Source organism: Eurosta solidaginis, chromosome 5 (assembly GCF_040869045.1).
Source record: "Eurosta solidaginis isolate ZX-2024a chromosome 5, ASM4086904v1, whole genome shotgun sequence".
Classification (NCBI taxonomy): domain Eukaryota; kingdom Metazoa; phylum Arthropoda; class Insecta; order Diptera; family Tephritidae; genus Eurosta; species Eurosta solidaginis.
In genome coordinates this window covers 4,542,908-4,557,310 of record NC_090323.1, presented here as the reverse complement: position 1 = coordinate 4,557,310, position 14,403 = coordinate 4,542,908, and the positions used below count along the sequence as shown (strand labels likewise).

General features: G+C 37.5%; 1 protein-coding gene across 1 annotated transcript in view; it reads left to right on the top strand.

Moving 5' to 3' along the window:
• The first annotated feature begins 12,075 nt into the window (after positions 1-12,075).
• HGTX (HGTX homeodomain transcription factor) overlaps positions 12,076-14,403 on the top strand; it is a 68,621-nt gene continuing 66,293 nt past the window's right edge. Inside the window, exon 1 of the mRNA XM_067787135.1 lies at positions 12,076-13,644. Within this exon, the coding sequence (XP_067643236.1) occupies positions 12,558-13,644 (1,087 nt within the window). The 5' untranslated portion in view covers positions 12,076-12,557. The remainder of the gene's footprint in view (positions 13,645-14,403) is intronic.

Sequence of the window (14,403 nt, the reverse complement as noted above, 5' to 3'; positions counted from 1 at the left end):
ATAGTCACTTAACTGTTATAAATCGGTTTTTTTTGAATTTGTGGTAACTATAAATATAGGAAATTTCACAACAGGATGCGAATTTATTCAAACCCTAAATAATTTGATTTACAACAGTGTATAACTTATCTACTGAACACAACACAAATACAGCAACAAAAATAATGTTGATAAGAATCGAAATATTTTGTTCGAATTAAAAAAATAAAAAACACTGAAAAGTGCGTCAGTTGCTGCAGCCATCATTTTCCTAACTAACAAGGTTATAAATTATGCATATATGTATGTATGTATGTGCATGCGACTATACAGATATATTTAATTCAATGTATATACCTTTATATATAAACATAAAACGAGAATTTTAAATTGATTAACACAAAATGGGCGTTGTTCTCTTACCTGCTGGTGTAAGCCGCCTTACAATTTCCTTTCCATTTATTTCAATTTACCCCTCCAAAATTATTAACAAAATTGGCCACATCAAAACCATTTATGCGTGTCTGGCAAATAGGTGTGAAAGATCGTTAGCAACTTAAACAACATGCTCTAATCAAAAGTAATGGAAAAATAAAAATCAGAATAAGAATTCGAAACGAGTAGAGGAAATCATAAAGTCGCAATTAATACACAATTTACCAACTTTCAAGCCAACCAAAACAAAAAGCGCATTATTGCCACTGTAAAAAATGTGCGCAGTTTGAAGGGGAATCTCCATTTTCTATAATTCCATTGTTGTTGTGTAATTTTGTATACAAATTTACTTACCAGTATTGTTGTGTTGTAGAATTAGCTCCAAGATTCAGATAGGTTTCAGTTTTTGGGAAAAATTGAAACAACTTGACTTCAGAACGGACAAGGCGATAGTTGTTTCCATTATAGCTTGTAAACTTCTTCAAAACCATTTTTTCTGGGTGTAAGATTCGAATCCGCGTTCTTGCGATGATCGATCTTTTGGCAAATAGGTCGACCAACGCCTAATCTTAGTTGTTAAAGTTAAAAATTTGTTGTTGAAAATTTATCAATCTGTTATAAGATCTTATCGATTTTATATCGACTTATTATAGAAAAACTATCGATTATTTATCGTTAAGTTAACGATATGTTATCAAAAATGTTTAGAAAAGTTATCGATTTGTTATCGGAGTGTTATCAATTCTTCATCGCTGTGTTATGGATTTGTTACAGAAAAGTTACAGGGTTGTTACCAAAAAAATATCGATTAGTTATCGTAGCGTTATGGGCTTTGAATCGATTTGTTATCGAAGAGTCATCGGTGTTTTATAAAACATATACGGATAACACTTAAGTATAATTTGGGAGTGGTGGCGGGTTTGGAAGTGGGAGGCAGATAAATGGAATAAGGTACGACCAAATATAAGAAGAACAAGTAAGGAAGTCTACGTTCGGGTGAAACCGAACATTACATACCCAGCTGTACACTTGAAATGCTGTTGTTGTTTGTTTAGAGTTATGGCTCCCGAAACATAGAAAATTGCTTACTCATAAAAGAGGCGGTGCCACGCCCATTTTAAAAAATTTAAAATTTTTCCAATTTATTGTTATAAATCCACTTGGGAAATGAAATACCATTGATATAAAGCTCTTTTTGCAAAGATATAGCTTATTTTATTCGTCCACGACCCTATTATTTTATATAAAAGTGGGCGTGGGCCTTAACCAATTTCATTAATTTCTCTTTAAAGCATTCCTTATAGTAAAGGCAACCTCTTTGCCGAATTTTGTTACGATAGGTTTAACGATTTTTGATTTATGATAAATAATATTTGTAAAATTGATTTTATCGCAAGTGGGCGGTGCCACGCCAATTTTAAATTGTTTTTTTTTCAAATTTTTTTCAAGTGTCTCAATATCAGTTCACACGTCAAATTTCAACATTCTAGGTGTATTATTGACTAAATAATCAAGTCTTTGTGTTTTCCAAAATGTTATATATTGTGACGAATACTAGCAACACTAACGGGTACTATCATCTCTGAGCCGATATTAAGCAGTGACTCGTATGCACATCAACAAATCAATCATTATGTCTACCCATATGTCCATACGAGCAGCGGAGAAGAGACGCACAAACACATGCATATATCTTATCTGAGATGCTCCCAAATGTAGGCAATTATCTGTGGAAGTGTCAATCACACATACACGCGCATATGAGAAGCTATACACATGCATCTGTAGTTATAGTTTTATAGCAGTAACTAAGTAAATTCTGGAAGCGCCTAGAAGTATGCGAATGAGAAATCACAGAGTATAAAAGGCAGCAACAGTAGAGGCACGACAATCAGTTTTGGTTTAAGCAAGCTATTAGTTGCGAAGTATAAGAGTTATTGTGAAGTACTTTAATAAAGGCCATTTTTGCATTATTCAATATTAGAGTTATTTATTCAACAGTTTAGCGATTCGAACGTTAGCAGAAGATTTGGTATAAGCGCAATTTCAGTAAATTCGTTACAATATTATAAAAATGTGCGTGGTTATCATCCCATTTCGCTCATTTTCAATACCAATCTATTCTGGGTTCAGATAAGCTCTCTATATTTACTCAAGTTATCGTGTTAACGGCCAGACGGACGGACGGACGGACGGACGGACGGATGGACATGGCTCCATCAAATTTTTTTTCGATACTGATGATTTTGAAATATGGAAGTCTATGTCTATCTCGATTCCTTTATACCTGTACAACCAACCGTTATCGAATCAAAGTTATAATACCCTTGTACAAGTACAGCTGGGTATAAAAATGGAAAATATTGGGATAGAGAGTGAAGAGAGGAAGCAAGGCTCACTTTTTAAATCTAAGCAAACCAATTATCGAGCAGAACAAAGTCTGTGGGGTACACTCGTAGTTTTGAAAACTTCCCCAAATACCATTGGTATACTACATCAAATGTCTTATCTCCTTCCAAGCAGCTTTCGAAACTGCATTAAGATGTTTAAATATGAATATTAAGAAATTGTAACTATTAAAATTATTTTAACGTATTTGCCTTTAGTTTTAAGCTGGCAGCCATTTTTTTGGTCTTTAATGTTTTTTCTTTTCTTTTGTAAACACAGACACCTTTGACTCAACTCAAGCTTTTCTATGCTACTGTTTGAGTTATTAATAAGAAAAAATTACTTTTTACACGCCAATCATTTATATTGTTTAAAATCCTCTTCTTTTTCACATTGCATTCACTTGTTACCCGCCATCATTAATTATCTTGAAAATTTTCTCATTAAATGTGCGCTTTTATTGTGCATGCAAACACTTGTTCCCATTTCGCACTCAATAACATTCCTCATTTGTTGTTGTAGCTTCTTTAGTTTGTGATGTGAGGCTTTGTTTAAGACATTCGCCAAATGAGCGTCCCCTGTCGCAGCTCTGATAGCTTTTGTAGCCATTGTTGCCAGGCTTTCGTGCAAATCAGGTTAATTACCATTAACTTTGTTCCAAATGGGTAAGTGGAAGAATGGGAAGGAGGAGAGAAGCAGTTTCTTTCTTAATTATGTAAAATTGTAAATAAGCGAATAATGGTTTGCACTGATTTTTTTTCTTTTACGGTATAAAAAACTCATCAAAAGCACCGTCTTTGGGGTTTTAAAATTGTGAATTGTACTTGCAACGATTGCTATATTAAAATATTAAGTTAGACATATATTCCACGCGATACTCATTTGAAGATGTCTAGACATTAGAGACGAAGCTCATAAATATGTAGGTACAAGAATTTAATCTTTCTTCTTACATCGACAATATTTCTAGACGCCATTAAAAGGTTAAATATGTAAATATGTAAATAATAAATATAAGCTGTTGGTTTTATTTCTACCGCCAATGAAATCAAAGTTAATGAGCGCCAATACATCAATAAAGGAAGTTGAGGTTATACAATTTTTAAATAAAACAAAAAATCCCTTTAACCGAAATCAATCTTTGTTTGTCATAAATAAACACTTTCAAGACGATGTTAACCAGAAAGCATTAGCACATTTTTAAAATTTGATGTGCATAACATAAAAAGGAAATTAGATACTCAAATAGCACACGACCATATACATATATATGTACTAGGGCGGGTCGACTTAAAAACCGCTCATTGCTCTGTGAAAATCGTATTCTAGGGATCAAAGTAAGAAACTTTGCCGAAGGAACCATACCTCTAAAACGAACTCTGATGTCCCCCCCTTTGGGTCGGACTTTTGGGTAGGGACAATTTCAATTCTACCTGCTGTGGCTTGTGGTGGCTTAAAAAAAACAACACAAGCAATTTTACGACATGCAAATGCATCACAGTGATGCTTTGGTTTTAAAAGGGGGTTGTAAAAACGCTAATTTCTAATAATTTTTTTAATTTCTTTTCTATTACTAAGTTAAATTCATTTTTTCATTTACATATGTTCTGACTAAATAAATTTCTAAAGAGAAAAATAAACTCCAAAAAGAATAAACATAGGCATTTCAAAGTGGGATTTTTCAAAATTTGCCCCTACGACCCAAAGGGGGGGGACATCAGAATTCCTTTTAGAGGTATGGTTCCTTCGACAAAGTTTCTTATTTTGATCCCTAGAATATGATTTTCACAGAGCAATAGGCGATTTTTTTGCCTCCCCACAAATCGACCCGGCCTAATATGTACATATAAAGATGTCTACATTGCAAAGTAGCCGAAAATGCGTATTTGTCCTTTTCTAAAAAGGAGGCAATGCATTTAGTGGCCTCAGATGACTGGTCAGTTTTCATAGAAGATGCTAAGTAGGAAGCGCTCGCTTTACAGCTACTGGTTTTTCATATTTGTGGAACATGATGCATTATTTGAAGAGGCTCCTTTCATAAAAACTACTCGTTAGGGAGACAGTCGCAACTATGATAGCGTGCTACACCTACCACACCGAAGTTTCTGGCTTCAACCCCGCGCAATACTTTAAAAACAAGTTTTTTCAATTAGAAAACGTTTTTCTAAGCGGGCCGCCGCTCGTGATTCATTTGGCAGATACTCCGTGTGTATTTCAGCCATGAAAAGCTTCTCCGTGAAAACTCATCTGGTTTGCAGATGCCGTTCGGAATCGGCGTAAAACTTTTAGGTCCCGTCCCGCCAATTTGTAGGAAAAATTAAAAGGACCACGACGAAAATTGATAGAGAAGCTCGGCCTTAAATCTCTTCGGATGTTGTCACGCTAAAGAGTCACTCAGCCTATTTAGATTAGTCTATTTCAATGACGACCCACGGCTCAGGTGTCAGAAACTATTATTTGAGCCAACTACTAGGATAAAGCCGAACGTTGCGACTATTTGCTCGCCATAAAATTTGCCTTGCGAAAAAGAAATGTGTGGATTTAACTAATAGTTTCCGAATTAGGAGGAAAAATTGAAAAGTAGCACCCCCAAAATTGGAAGAGCAGCTCCGCCTTGACTTTCCCCAAATTATGTTTCGCAAATTATTATTATTACTATTGTTATTATTCGAAATTAAGAGTACAAGTTGGAACATTCCAAAACCTTGTTTCATACTGATATACAATACAATACCAGCTGAAAAAAACGATGAGTTTTGACCAGTTTGCGTGTTCCATAATTCAGACGAACGATATTAATGGCAACCAAGCTAAACTTCATATCTTCATCATTTAAGAGCTGCAGTGAGCTCATATGAGTTACATAAAAACAAAATATTTCAAAACTTTGTCCCTTTACTGTGCTTCATAATCTGAAAATAATGAGGTTTGGATAACCAGTGTAGCTGCTAATTTTACTGCCCCTCCAGTCTTGAAAAAAATGGGGCTACTGAATATATCCCCCATGTACACGGATCAGCCATGATACTTTTGGGACAGCTGTGCTTCTTACGGTACAGAAATCTACTTGATTTTATATGTAAGTCGGGAAGATTAGAAATAAATTTAAAAAAAAAACAAAGGGGTTACAGTGGCCTGCATGAGTGCCGTTTTCAGCGCGTTTGTGGTGTCATTCCGACGAAGCAACTAAAAGTTTTGGCTGTGACGGCAGGCTATTGAAACCATTATATTTAAAGTATTTGATAAAAATTATCAATCGGCACCATTTTGCATATCAACTATATAAAAATCCTCTGATTGGCATTATCAAGAAAAAAAAAAATTAATAAAATAAATTAAAATAAAATAAACACAATAAAATATCAATTTGATGATGGATTAGCTCGAAACACACACCCAACAACAGATCACTGTATTTTCGAATCATTACCTTTAAGATGAAAACCAATTTGTCCCATGGATATCATCGACTAAGCCTGTTGTCGAAAGTACCGATACCAACATTAACGGACTTTTTGAATCTTATGAGGCAGTGGAACAAACCTAGGGCATACACAATATTTTTTTGCGAAACTGAAGCCATTGCGCCGGATAACGGTAAGCGTAACTAAATCCGTTAGAATTATAAAAGAGTTCTCTTAGTCGAGAAGATCACAATTTCTTAAATATAGTGTGCACTTTGTTATGGGTAATCCAAACATTAGAGATGGTACAAGAAATTAGAGGATGCAGAGAGCGGCACTTATTTCAGCGTTTTCGGACTGGCTGGCTTAGGCATAATGTTTTAAGATCTGCTGTCGAGGCCGGAAGAGTTTCAAATTAGTAAAATCCTCATATTTTACTTCTTGTAGCTATAAGTGGACTTCCCGAAGGTTTTGCGAAGTTTGATCGATGTTGATGGTCCTTTGCCGGATATTGAGCAGGTACGCTTTAGAAAATGGAACCATTACAGAGCTAACCCGAACATCACGGAAACGATTTGATATGACCACATTGAACATTCTAGGTCATCCAACTTTTTGTTTCATCCGGAAAATCTGTACAATAAAAATAAGCCCTATGTTGAAATTGTGCAGAACTCATGCAATCACTCAGCCATTTGAGCACTTTGCTGTTCACCACACTTGAAACTCACTCAACACAATCACAAAGCAGAAACTGGATTCAAGCATTTCTCTCTCTCTCTCTCTCTTTTTACCGCTGTGCTCAACAATGGCGTCCAAAATGTCGTCACTGTGCAAGTGTTAGTAGAGGTGTGGCCTAAACGTGTTTCAATTTCCGTTTTTCCACCTTTACATATTTAGTAATCCAATAAGAAGACCAAAGCTATATAAGTATGGTTGCCAGTATGTACGTGCGCTTGCATGTTTGTAGGTGTGTGAATGCTATTGCCTGTTGATGTTTTTTGGTTGAGTAAATTAAAATTTTTGTATGTAGTTTATTATTAAATGGAGAGCCCCACCATACCATTCTTGCGTCTGGCTATCGTGACTTTGCCGGACAGGGTGAAAACGTATAATAAATACCAATACGGGCATCCTACATGCTGGGTCGATTATTTTGCGCTTATATACATATGTACGTTTGTATGTATGTACATACAGAGTTATATTATATTTGTTCGTGCATGTATGCGCCAATGGGTAAATAAGGTAATAATTATTATTGTTATAATGAACAGATAAACAAGGTTGATATGAATCCATTAAAAATTAAATTAAAATGTTAGAACTTACATATATTTAAAGTTTTTTTTTAATATGCAGGAAAAGATATATCAAACATATCAATTATGGCGACAATTTTTTGTTAAACTTTGGGATAAGCTGAATCGAGGCCAGCTTAACTCAAATTTTTAAACAAACCAAGTGATTATTTTCAAAGCAAACTCGGATTTGCGATGTTTTGCTTAACAATTTTTTTTATTTAAACTCATGTGTTTTTGGTGTATGGTATATCTTGTAATACTTCCCATCATAGGTCGGTAGATGCAAATTTTAAAAGAGTTTGATTTTTTTTTAAATATATTGATCAAAATGTAAACTTCGGCGAGTTCAATATAGGTATTTCAACTCAAATGTAGTATTAACCAAAATATATGTAAAGATATTTAAAACCCCTAGTACAATATTTCCGCATATAGACCCACAGATATTATTAATCACATTTAAATCATCACTATAAAATATTAATAAAGCAGAAAACCAGCGCAAACAGTACAACTTGTTTATGCATACGACTTCATTAAAAACCAAGCAAATTGATTTTTTTCAAACTGTGCTTGCTTTTGGCTGCCTCTTCATTCAAATGCCTACAAACATAGTAATTACATACACATATACAATACGTATACTCAAGGGAACAAAATTATACAATTCACTTAATATTTATTACATTTTAAACAAATAAACACGCATTCGTTCTCGCTCGCACTTATCGTTGTTACATTAGCAGCAGCAACAACTATGCGAAATATGCTCCTACGCGCATCACAAAACATTCGGGACACTTCATTTAAAACGAAAGCTTTGGAGAGGTACAGTGTGTTGTATTGAAGCAAAAATCAGTGGTTCATATAATTGTTGCTTTGTCTATTACACAAAAAGGCAAGTTGAAAATTTCGCGTCCTTTTACGGCCAAACTATAACTGTGAGCTAAAAACAATTATACAGGTGTCGATAGGTCTTCGGAAGGAAAAGTGCAGTGCAAAAAATTAAAAAAAGTTAAATGTAGCGCAGAGGTCCTTTCAAGTGTATTGTGCGAAAGATTGAAGCCCACCGTGAACCGGCTGATTGGACCTTATCAGTGCGGCTTCAGACCTGGTAAATCTACCATCGACCAGACTTTCACAATGCGCCAAATCTTGGAAAAAACCCGTGAAAAGAGAATCGACACACATCACCTCTTCGCCGATTTTAAAGCCGCCATCGACAGCACGAAAAGGAGCTGCCTATATGCCGCTATGTCTGAATGTGGTTTCCCCGCAAAACTTATACGGCTGTGCAAAATGACGTTGAGCAACACCATCAGCTCAGTCAGAAGTGGGAAGGATCTCTCCAAACCGTTCGAAACTAAAGGTGGTTTCAGACAGGGTGACCCCCTATCGTGCGATTTCTTTAATTTGATGCTGGAGAAAATTATACTAGCTGCAGAACCTAACCGCACTGCACCAATATTCTATAAAAGCGTGCAATTACTGGCATATGCTATCGACATTGATATCATCGGCCTTAGCACCCGCGCTGTTAGTTCTGCTTACTCCAAACTGGAAAAAGAAGCGGTAAAGATGGGTTTGATGGTGAATGAGGACAAAACGTAGTACCTGCTGTCATAGAGCAAAGAGTCAGCGCGTACGCACCTTGGCAACCACGCTACTGTTGACAGCCGTAATTTCGAAATAGTAAAAGACTTCATTTATTTGGGAAACAGCATCAACACTAGCAACAACATCAGCACTGAAATCCAGCGAAGAATCAATCTTGCCAATAAATGCTACTTTGGACCAGGTAGGCAATTGAAAAGTAAAGTCCTCTCTCGGCGAACGAAAATCATAATCTACAAGTCATAAGGGCGGGTACGATGTCCTGCTATATGGGGCAGAGGCATGGATCATGACAACAGCAGATGAAGCGGCTTTGGGAGTGTTCGAGAGAAAAGTTCTACGAAAGATTTATGGACCTCTACGCGTTGGCGATGGCGAGTACCGAAGAAGATTTAATGATGAGCTGTACGAGCTCTACGCAGAAATCCACATAGGCCAGCGAATTCAAACGCAGCGGCTGCGCTGGCTAGGCCATGTTATGCGAATGAAAGATGATGCTCCGGCCAGTAAAGTGTTTCTATCGGAACCCGCCTATGGAAGCAGAAGTAGAGGTCGGCCCCCACTCCGTTGGAAGGACTAGGTGGAAAACGATTTAAACTCCCTTGGTGTGACCAATTGGCGCCGGTTGGTAGAGCGAAGGAGCGACTGGCGCGCCTTGTTGGGTGGCCATAACCGTTTAGACGGTTAAGCACCAATTAAGTAAGTAAGTGAAACAAATACACACATTTCAGTTGCATATATAGATGTGAAAAAATATAGCTGAGGACCGCTGTTGTAGATACAGAAAGCGAGTAATTTCTCAGTAAGAGGCTATAAACTATATTTTATCACCCTTATATTAGCTTCTCTTTTATGTATGCTTGTTTGTAACTCTCTAGGCTAGGTGCGCAAAGGAGAGTTAAAGCCATCTAGCGGCAAATATTGAAGACTCGCGGTAGTGGTTAAGTAACTGGCTACAAAACGAGTTATGCTTGATAGCGGAGACACGAACCTCGGTGTTACGGCGTGTTTTTTTAAACTATATTTATCCTACTCATTTAAGACTGTCTAGGCCATTTATTGTTCATGTTGAAAATTTGTCTGAGGAGAACATTAAATAGCAAGACAAATAAGAGACTTTGCATTCTGTAAGAAGTATTGAACCTGGAAAAGCGTGCAGACTATGATTCTCAGCGACGTCATGGTTTTTTTTGGCACTGGGGAAATCTTCCGACCTTTTCAAGAACCAGGTAAAGTTATTAAAAATAGCTTTTAAGACAGAAATTTTTTAATATTTTCTTCCAGAAGCCGACTTGCCAGGTCCTAGTTAAGTCGGATCATGGTAATTAGTTGATTTGGGTGAAAATATGTACAATAATCATATTATGATTATGGAAACTGGGAAAGCCCCGACCCCAAAAGTACCGACTTGCTACCTCCTATCCTGGAAGAAGCCCTTGTTAAGTCGACTCAATCGAGCTAGTCCATCCCCGCCTATGATGATAGGTTACTGTTTTATATACTGTTGAAAAGGTATTGAATTGAAATTAACATAACTACATAACTGTAACAATTTTGGTAGCAAATATTTTAATCATTTTTATTACACTGTGCATCATCTTCCATCCCGATTATGACCTGCTTCACCTTCTTTTCAGCCAACATTTCACTTCACTGCAGCAAAATCCGCTCGCCTGCTCCTCCAATCCGGTATAGTGAATTTTAATGACGTACATAATAAAATTCCCATTCGTTTTGTGCCAATTCCATATAATTCCAACCCAACCAACTCGTCGTATTCCTGATATGGGTATGTACAGTTGTTGTTGCTACTGCTTTTGTGCTGTTGATAGTGATTTTCAAACACTGATTTCTCCACTGATTTACTTACTCACGAACTACATTCAAAATTGAGTGTGGCAAGCCTCCATCGTACCAAATAATAATAAACGTAGAACAACCCTTCAACATTGCCAACAACAATACAAAAATAGAAAGAAAAAAATAAAGATATGAGGCGCAAATTATATTAACTGCATAAAGCAACAACAACATCAACATAATACTGCAATGCTCTCACTCGTGCTCACATAATCAGTGCTTAATTGAAAGTCACATACACACACAAATACAAACACCGTTTCTTGCTACCAAAAACAACAGCAATATGCTGCTGTGAGTCAATCCAAACAGAAATTGTTGGAAAGCAACAGAGCGGAAACGGAGGTGTAAGTAAAACGGATTTGAGTGAGCAAGTATGCGTGTGTGAGTGTGGACAAAAGTGTTTGATGGTGTTGTAACTGCTGTGCTAGGATTTCAATTTGTAGAAGCAGCACTTGGTTTATTGGACTCTGTGTTAACGTTACCGAGGTTACTGCTGCTTTTGGCAAACACCGACACAGCGACGGATAAATGACTTGTTCGGTCGACACATCGACGGTAGTCAAATTTGAAGTCATTCTGTAGTCCTAGGCCTAATCATACGGACGGTAATTTGGAAGGCGTACGGAAGTTTGAAGAAAATCGCTTAAAAAATATTACATAGTAAAAATAGCACAAATTCGGTTCAAAAAATGTGTTGAAAATATTTTACCCTCGTCGGTTGTTGTTGGTGAACGGATTTCCTGGATCGAGTGCGCGATATTTAATGAAAAAAAACTTAGTGAATCTTCCCGCTATAATATTTATAACAGATTATATTACTGTGAATTAAACGTCTTAACAAGGCTTGAAATAATTGATGTTTTGTTGAACGAATCGATTATGCTGTGAGATTCTAAAATAATTTACATATTAAGGGCGAATGAGTTTCAGTGAAGTGCTTTTATGTACCTACTTTTCGAATTGTTAAGATACCAATATAAAATTTGCTGAGCAATCAAACTAAATAAGGCGTTCTTTAATTTATTTTAACAAATTCTACGTAAACTACAATCGCTTAAAAGTGTCAAATCGGTACAAAGCTAAATTTAACTAAAGTTTAAAAAATACTATAAATCAGAAATAATTTTAACTCTAATCAGGTCTTGCCTCCACGCTGGGTAGTCCCTATCTGCGGACCACGCCTGCGGGCTCTGACAGCCCGAACGCAGCAGCCGGTGCTGCACATATTTCAGCCGTGCAACCGCTACCGCCTACGATTCATGCCTACAATCATAACGAACCATCCCATCATCAGCATCCGCTGCTGCCACAAAAACATTTTCAGCTTTCCGAGAGTTCCGCTTTTAATTTAGCCGCTTTTCGCCATACAACAACAAACGCTGCTTCAGCCATTGCTGGTGCCACCGGATTTTCGTCAAGCGCTGCAGCTTTCTACCATCGCCTCAATAGCTTTGCTGGAACAAGTGAGAGTACAACAAGTACCTCATCAACGGATTATTACTTGCCGTCTTACAATAACAACCACAATAGTGAACAGCAGCTACCAATCACGCCTTTAAGTGCTGATAACATGGATCTCATCAATCCATATATGCGTCATCATAGTTTCGCCACAAGCCAAAGTAGTTCTCCATCGGCTATGGCTATGGCTACCATGTCAAATCGTAGTCCCCCAAACGGTGCTTTACATCATCACCTGCCGAATGCCGCCGGCTTGTCCAACGGTTTTGCAGAAGCGGCCGCCGCAGCTGCAGCTGCTCATCATGATTATCAAAATTTAGCTGTTGCAGCGGCTAATCGCGATCATTTGCTCGATTATCATAATGCTGCAGCCGCTGCTGCTTATGCAGCTAATAATAATAATCTACCCAGCCCGCTTATGCTACTGAAGGCGCCAACGAAACAAATGCATAGCATGGATGCGTGTGGGACAAAGTCAGCGCGTTCCGCTGAGGATTCCTCCACACCACCACCTTTGCTGTCGGCGAGTAGTGGTGGTGGCGTTGGCGCCGATCACTCCTCCATCGCTTCATCATCCCGCCTGCAATCTGAATCACCAGATAATTGTGCCAATTCGATGCATCAACGCAACCGTTATGACAACAACTCGAGCCCTGGTGTCGACAGCTCTAAATCTTATCCGGTAAGTCAACGTAGTGGTAGTGGCGGTGAAGATGCAGGCAATAATAGTGAATCGAGTCCGCCTCCGCCTGATTATAGTCCAGAAAACCTCTCATCTAATCGCACCAAATACGCGTCGGCGCTTCAGACATCACATCACAATAATAATAATAACATTAATAATAACAGTATAAGTGGCGTTCATCCGTTGGGTGTTCATCACAATAATAACAACAACAATATGTTGGAGCATAAGTTACCATTAAGTTTTTTGGGTCCACCGTTGGCGGCTCTACACTCAATGACTGAAATGAAGACTGGTGGTGGTGGTGCGGGAGGCATGATGAACGGCTATGCGAATAGTCAGCAATCACATTTAATAAGTGACGGTCGTGGTGGTATTGTTAATAATAGTATATCGGGTTCTATGTCAACCACAACTACAACGCATACACAAGCTAATCCGCATGGCATCGATACGATATTGTCGAAACCGCCGCCGGTGACATCGGCGGGCTTAAGTGCTTTAACAGGAGGTGAGTTTTGTCAGATTACTTTAGGGCCTGATTATGTATAACGCCGCAATATTTTGCGTCGCAGTCACACACATTCACAGTCATCACTATATAGTACCGAAAAACATTCAAGTTCACCGTTACTCACTGAAGTGAATGAATGCTCTTAAATGATAGGAGTTTTGGCTCACACGAACAAAAATTACTCGTTGCTTTAAGCATAACTTGCCCCTTAATATTTGCTGAGAAAAAATAGTTGCTTACCAGAAATAAAAATATTAAGAAGAAATGAAAAGAAAAAATTACTGGAAACCTTTTGCATGTTCCCGTTTCGCTTTTCAAATTCCCATGGAATACCGAAACAACTCGTTACTCCCGTGGTAGACTAGAAGACTAGCATTTTTCACTTGAGTTAGTCCTAGACGCAAATAACAGTAGAGAAATAATCCCGAAATATAAAAAAATGCTTAGTTGAAAAAAAGTACAAATTGAAAAATTGATAGAAAATTGTAGCAGACTTTGAAACATTTTTCTTTTCTACGGTCTTCCACGTTGCTTAGAAAGATTTCCTCCGAGACCACCTTTAGTGAAAGTGTCCGCAATTAATTCTCTACAATATTTGTTCCTCAAGCAACATGCTAAATGCTGGTTTATGTAAAGTTTTTAAAATCAGAATTGGTTTGAAGATACCCTATCTAAGGATTTTTCAAGAGACGCCGCCCTCTGCTAAAAAAATGTTTGAAGTGTTGCCGAGATTGGGTTTTGCTTTGGAGCAAAATG